The 7,500-nt window shown below is 50.5% G+C and overlaps 1 protein-coding gene across 1 annotated transcript in view; it reads right to left on the reverse strand.

The window, feature by feature from the left end:
• The window catches only part of LOC118379634 (pyruvate carboxylase, mitochondrial-like), a 596,907-nt gene that overhangs the window by 86,586 nt on the left and 502,821 nt on the right, over window positions 1-7,500 (reverse strand). The window contains exons 20-21 of the mRNA XM_052497803.1: window positions 5,986-6,153; window positions 5,628-5,709 (exon numbers count right to left, since the gene is read on the reverse strand). Of these exons, the coding sequence (XP_052353763.1) occupies window positions 5,628-5,709; window positions 5,986-6,153 (250 nt within the window). The remainder of the gene's footprint in view (window positions 1-5,627; window positions 5,710-5,985; window positions 6,154-7,500) is intronic.

Here is a 7,500-nt window from a genome sequence, read left to right on the forward strand (position 1 = left end):
TCTATGTGTACAGTTCGTGTGTGTGTGTGTCTATGAGAGTGTGTGTGTGTCGATGAGAGTGTGTGTGTGTGTGTGTGTGTGTATGTGTACAGTGTGTGTGTGTGTGTGTGTGTGTCTATGAGAGTGTGTGTGTGCACTGCTACAGCTGTCAAGCTAAATAAACTGACATCTTCTAGACAACTCAATTAACCAACTCTGCTCTGCAGCGTTGCAGACAAGAGACACACACACACACACACACACAAACACACACACACATGCACGCACGCACGCACACACACACATAAACACACACACACTACATACACACTGCACACACAACAACAAGATCGCATAGTCTTACTGCAGACTGAGACGTTTATACAAGTTGCTGAAAACATTTCAAAGTGTTTTTGACATTCTTGCCAAATGTATGACCATATTAGAGAGACATATTTCCCCTCAGATTACACAGATCCACAAAGAATTTGAAAACAAACCCACATTTTGATAAACTCCCATATCTACTGGGTGAAATACCACAGTGTTCCATCCCAGCAGCAAGATGTGTGACCTGTTGCCACCAGAAAAGGTCAACCAGTGAAGAACAAACACCACTGTAAATACAACCCACATTGTAAACACAACCCACGTTGTAAATACAACCCACATTATAAATACAACCCACATTATAAATACAACCCATATTTATGCTTATTTATTTTCCCTTTTTGTACTTTAACTATTTGCACATTAATGACATCTTTATTCTGTTGGAACTGTTATTGTTTATTATTATTATTATTATTATTATTATTATTATTATTATTATTATCATTATTATTATTATTATTATTATTATTATTATTATTATTAGTAGTAGTATTATTACTTATTATTATTATTATTATTATTATTATTAGTATTATTACTATTATTATTATTTCACATTCTGACCCCTCCCTCCCTTCCTCCAACCCCCATTCTGACCCCCTCCCTCCCTTCCTCCAACCCCCATTCTGACCCCCTCCCTCCCTTCCTACAACCCCCATTCTGACCCCCTCCCTCCCTTCCTCCAACCCCCATTCTGACCCCCTCTCTCCCTTCCTCCAACCCCCATTCTGACCCCCTCTCTCCCTTCCTCCAACCCCCATTCTGACTCCCTTCCTCCCTCCCTCCCTTCCTCCCTCCCTCCCTTCCTCCAACCCCCATTCTGACCCCCTCCCTCCCTTCCTCCAACCCCCATTCTGACCCCCTCCCTCCCTTCCTCCAACCCCCATTCTGACCCCCTCCCTCCCTTCCTCCAACCCCCATTCTGACCCCCTCCCTCCCTTCCTCTCATCTGTCAGTTACACTGTAAATGATTGTGTAAACATCTCTCCATGCCCTTCCTCATTACACATTTTCACCCCCCTCTCCTCCCTCTCCCCTTCACCCTCTCCTCCCTCTCCCCTTCTGCCTCCCCTCTCCTCCCTCTCCCCTTCACCCTCTCCTCCCCCCTCCCTCTCCCCTTCTGCCTCCCCTCTCCTTCCTCTCCCCTTCTGCCTCCCCTCTCCTCCCTCTCCCCTTCACCCTCTCATCCCTCCCTCATCCCTTCACCCTCTCCTCCCTCTCCCCTTCTGCCTCCCCTCTCCTCCCTCTCCCCTTCACCCTCTCATCCCTCCCTCATCCCTTCACCCTCTCCTCCCTCCTCCCTCTCCCCTTCTGCCTCCCCTCTCCTCTCTCTCCCCTTCTGCCTCCCCTCTCCCCTTCACCCTCTCATCCCTCCCTCATCCCTTCACCCTCTCCTCCCTCCTCCCTCCTCCCTCTCCCCTTCACCCTCTCCCCTCTCCTCCCTCTCCCCTTCACCCTCTCCTCCCTCCTTCACCCTCTCCCCTCTCCTCTTCACCCTCTCCCCTCTCCTCCCTCTCCCCTTCACCCTCTCCTCCCTCCTCCCTCTCCCCTTCTGCCTCCCCTCTCCTCCCTCCTCCCTTCTGGGCTCCCGAGTGGCACAGCGTTCTATGGCACTGCATCTCAGTGATCAGTCATCTCAGAGGCGTCATTACAGACCTTGGTTCGATTCTAGGCTGTATCACACCAGGCTGTGAATAATGGTTAAATAAAGGTTAAAGGTTAAATAAAGGTTAAATAATGGTTAAATAAATGTTAAATAAAGGTTAAATAAAGGTTAAATAAAGGTTAAATAATGGTTAAATAAAGGTTAAATAATGGTTAAATAATGGTTAAATAAAGGTTAAATAAAGGTTAAATAAAGGTTAAATAATGGTTAAATAAAGGTCAAATTGACAAATTAATGAATGTGGTTTTCAATGACTGATAGACAGGCAGACTGCAGTAGGAACCAGCTGATAGACAGGCAGACTGCAGTAGGACCCAGCTGATAGACAGGCAGACTGCAGTAGGACCCAGCTGATTGACAGGCAGACTGCAGTAGGACCCAGCTGATAGACAGGCAGACTGCAGTAGGACCCAGCTGATTGACAGGCAGACTGCAGTAGGAACCAGCTGATAGACAGGCAGACTGCAGTAGGAACCAGCCGATAGACAAGCAGACTGCAGTAGTAACCAGCTGATAGACAGGCAGACTGCAGTAGGACCCAGCTGATAGACAGCCAGACTGCAGTAGGACCCAGCTGATAGACAGGCAGACTGCAGTAGGACCCAGCTGATAGACAGCCAGACTGCAGTAGGACCCAGCTGATAGACAGGCAGACTGCAGTAGGAACCAGCTGATAGACAGGCAGACTGCAGTAGGACCCAGCTGATAGACAGGCAGACTGCAGTAGGACCCAGCTGATTGACAGGCAGACTGCAGTAGGACCCAGCTGATAGACAGGCAGACTGCAGTAGGAACCAGCCGATAGACAGGCAGACTGCAGTAGGAACCAGCTGATAGACAGGCAGACTGCAGTAGAAAATATCTGATAGGCAGGCAGACTGCAGTAGGAACCAGCTGATAGACAGGCAGACTGCAGTAGAAAAGATCTGATAGGCAGGCAGACTGCAGTAGGAACCAGCTGATAGACAGGCAGACTGCAGTAGGAACCAGCTGATAGACAGGCAGACTGCAGTAGGAACCAGCTGATAGACAGGCAGACTGCAGTAGGACCCAGCTGATAGACAGGCAGACTGCAGTAGGAACCAGCTGATAGACAGGCAGACTGCAGTAGGAACCAGCTGATTGACAGGCAGACTGCAGTAGGAACCAGCTGATAGACAGGCAGACTGCAGTAGGACCCAGCTGATAGACAGGCAGACTGCAGTAGGACCCAGCTGATAGACAGGCAGACTGCAGTAGGAACCAGCTGATAGACAGGCAGACTGCAGTAGGAACCAGCTGATAGACAGGCAGACTGCAGTAGGAACCGGCTGATAGACAGGCAGACTGCAGTAGGAACCAGCTGATAGACAGGCAGACTGCAGTAGGAACCGGCTGATAGACAGGCAGACTGCAGTAGGAACCAGCTGATAGACAGGCAGACTGCAGTAGGACCCAGCTGATAGACAGCCAGACTGCAGTAGGACCCAGCTGATAGACAGCCAGACTGCAGTAGGACCCAGCTGATAGACAGCCAGACTGCAGTAGGACCCAGCTGATAGACAGGGAGACTGCAGTAGGACCCAGCTGATAGACAGGCAGACTGCAGTAGGACCCAGCTGATAGGCAGGCAGACTGCAGTAGGAACCAGCTGATAGACAGGCAGACTGCAGTAGGAACCAGCTGATAGACAGGGAGACTGCAGTAGGAACCAGCTGATAGACAGGCAGACTGCAGTAGGACCCAGCTGATAGACAGGCAGACTGCAGTAGGACCCAGCTGATAGACAGGCAGACTGCAGTAGGACCCAGCTGATAGACAGGCAGACTGCAGTAGGACCCAGCTGATAGACAGGCAGACTGCAGTAGGAACCAGCTGATAGACAGGCAGACTGCAGTAGGACCCAGCTGATAGACAGGCAGACTGCAGTAGGACCCAGCTGATAGACAGGCAGACTGCAGTAGGACCCAGCTGATAGACAGGCAGACTGCAGTAGGACCAGCTGAGCAGGCAGACTGCAGTAGGACAGAGGCAGACTGCAGTAGGACCCAGCTGATAGACAGGCAGACTGCAGACTGATAGACAGTGCAGGACCCAGCTGATAGACAGGCAGACTGCAGTAGGACCCAGCTGATAGACAGGCAGACTGCAGTAGGACCCAGCTGATAGACAGGCAGACTGCAGCTGCATAGGAACCAGCTGATAGACAGGCAGACTGCAGTAGGAAATATCTGATAGGCCAGCTGATAGAACAGGCAGACTGCAGTAGGATCTGATAGACAGGCAGACTGCAGTAGGAACCAGCTGATAGACAGGCAGACTGCAGTAGGAACCAGCTGATAGACAGGCAGACTGCAGTAGGAACCAGCTGATAGACAGGCAGACTGCAGTAGGACCCAGCTGATAGACAGGCAGACTGATAGGAACCAGCTGATAGACAGGCAGACTGCAGTAGGAACCCTGATTGACTGGCAGACTGCAGTAGGAACCAGCTGATAGACAGGCAGACTGCAGTAGGACCCAGCTGATAGACAGGCAGACTGCAGTAGGACCCAGCTGATAGACAGGCAGACTGCAGTAGGAACCAGCTGATAGACAGGCAGACTGCAGTAGGAACCAGCTGATAGACAGGCAGACTGCAGTAGGAACCGGCTGATAGACAGGCAGACTGCAGTAGGAACCAGCTGATAGACAGGCAGACTGCAGTAGGAACCGGCTGATAGACAGGCAGACTGCAGTAGGAACCAGCTGATAGACAGGCAGACTGCAGTAGGACCCAGCTGATAGACAGCCAGACTGCAGTAGGACCCAGCTGATAGACAGGCAGACTGCAGTAGGACCCAGCTGATAGACAGCCAGACTGCAGTAGGACCCAGCTGATAGACAGGGAGACTGCAGTAGGACCTAGCTGATAGACAGGCAGACTGCAGTAGGACCCAGCTGATAGGCAGGCAGACTGCAGTAGGAACCAGCTGATAGACAGGCAGACTGCAGTAGGAACCAGCTGATAGACAGGGAGACTGCAGTAGGAACCAGCTGATAGACAGGCAGACTGCAGTAGGACCCAGCTGATAGACAGGCAGACTGCAGTAGGACCCAGCTGATAGACAGGCAGACTGCAGTAGGACCCAGCTGATAGACAGGCAGACTGCAGTAGGACCCAGCTGATAGACAGGCAGACTGCAGTAGGAACCAGCTGATAGACAGGCAGACTGCAGTAGGACCCAGCTGATAGACAGGCAGACTGCAGTAGGACCCAGCTGATAGACAGGCAGACTGCAGTAGGACCCAGCTGATAGACAGGCAGACTGCAGTAGGACCCAGCTGATAGACAGGCAGACTGCAGTAGGACCCAGCTGATAGACAGGCAGACTGCAGTAGGACCCAGCTGATAGACAGGCAGACTAAGGTTGTAGCTTTCATCTGCTGGTGATGCGATTTGGATTTCAATCGATCAATCGGTTAGTCAGTCAGTAAATCTTAGCTATTGATTAATCGGACTAATCGAGTGGACGGGCTCTGTCCAATACAGACATTTTGGAATGGGCTCTGATTGGTATATAGAGGCGGTCTCCATACTGATTGACAGGGCCGTGGGCCAATCACATACCAGTGTCGAGTTTGGTTCCTTTGGTGCAGGCCACCATGGCTCCCATGCTGGGCTGTGACGTCATCCCTGCCATGGAGTCCACCTTCGACAACATATTAATAGTTAGTGCGTGTGTGTGTGTGTGTGCGTGTGCATGTGCGTGTGCGTGTGCGTGTGCGTGTGTGTGTGTGCATGTGTGCGAGTGTATGTGCGTGCGTGTGTGTGCCTGTGCGTGCGCGCGTGCGTGCGCGTGCGTGCCTGTGTGCATGCGCGCGTGTGTGTGTGTGTGCGTGTGTTTGTGTGTGTGTGTGCGTGTCTGTGTGTGTGTGTGTGCATGTGCGTGCGTGTGTGCGTGTGCGTGTGCGTGTGTGTTACCCACCGCGACATCCACTACGTCGGCCCCGGCCTCAGCGCAGGCCAGCATAGCGGCTACTCCAGCCCCTGCTGTGTCGTGTGTGTGGACGTGGATGGGAACGTCAGGATAACGATCACGCAGAGCACTGATCAGGATACGGCTGGACTCCGGCTTCAACAGACCGGCCATGTCCTGGAGAGGACAGATGGAGGGATGAAGAGGTAGAGAGAGAGAAAGAGAAGGAGAGAAGTAGATGGAGGGATGAAGAGGTTGAGAGAGAGAAAGAGAAGGAGAGAAGTAGATGAATAGAGAGTTAGATTGAAGGGCAGTGGTTGTTTCTCTGTTAGAGCCGTTTCTGCTATGTCTAGTAACTGTCTGGTAACTCTCTAGTAACTGCAGAGGTGTATTTAGAGGGCAAGTTGGTTAGGGTGATATCTATGAGGGTGCCTGTGTTTATGGCTTTGGGGTGGTACCTGGTAGGTTCATTGATAATTTGTGTGAGATTGAGGGCATCAAGTTTAGATTGTAGGATGGCTGGGGTGTTAAGCATGTTCCAGTTTAGGTCGTCTAGCAGCACGAGCTCTGAAGATAGATGGGGGGCAATCAGTTCACATATGGTGTCCAGAGCACAGCTGGGGGCAGAGGGTGGTCTATAGCAGAGTGAGAGACTTGTTTTTAGAGAGGTGGATTTTTAAAAGTATAAGTTCAAATTGTTTGGGTACAGACCTGGATAGTAGGACAGAACTCTGCAGGCTATCTTTACAGTAGATTCCAAACCGCCCCCATTCTATCTTGTCTGAAAATGTTGTAGTTAGGGATGGAGATTTCAGAATTTTTGTTGGTCTTCCTTAGCCAGGATTCAGACACAGCTAGAACATCCAGGTTTGCAGAGTGTGCTAAAGCAGTGAATAAAACAAACTTATGGAGGAGGCTTCTCATGTTAACATGCATGAAACCAAGGCTATTATGTTTACAGAAGTCATCAAAAGAGAGCGCCTGGGGAATAGGAGTGGAGCTAGGCACTGCAGGGCCTGGATTAACCTCTATATCACCAGAGGAACAGAGGGGGAGTAGGATAAGGGTACGGTTAAAACCTATGAGAATTGGTCGTCTAGTACGTCCGGAACAGAGTAAAAGGAGTTTTCTAGGGGCGATAAAATAGCTTCAAGGTATAATGTACAGACAAAGGTATGGTAGGATGTGAATACAGAGAGAGAGATATTATCTCTAGAAACATAATTGAAACCAGGTGATGTCATTGCATGTGTGGGAGGTGGAACTAATAGGTTGGATAAGGTATAGTGAGCAGGACTAGAGGCTCTACAGTGGAATAAGCCAATAAACACTAACCAGAACAGCAATGGACAAGGCATATTGACATTAAGGAGAGGCATGCTTAGTCGAGTGATCATAAGGGTCCAGTGAGTAGTGAGGTTGGTTGGGGGTCACGGCGATTTAGACAGCTAGCCAGGCCATCGGTAGCAAGCTAGCATAGGATGGAGGTCTGTTGTTAACCACCTCGTGCATTTCCGTCGGTAG

Source organism: Oncorhynchus keta, chromosome 35 (genome assembly GCF_023373465.1).
Source record: "Oncorhynchus keta strain PuntledgeMale-10-30-2019 chromosome 35, Oket_V2, whole genome shotgun sequence".
Classification (NCBI taxonomy): domain Eukaryota; kingdom Metazoa; phylum Chordata; class Actinopteri; order Salmoniformes; family Salmonidae; genus Oncorhynchus; species Oncorhynchus keta.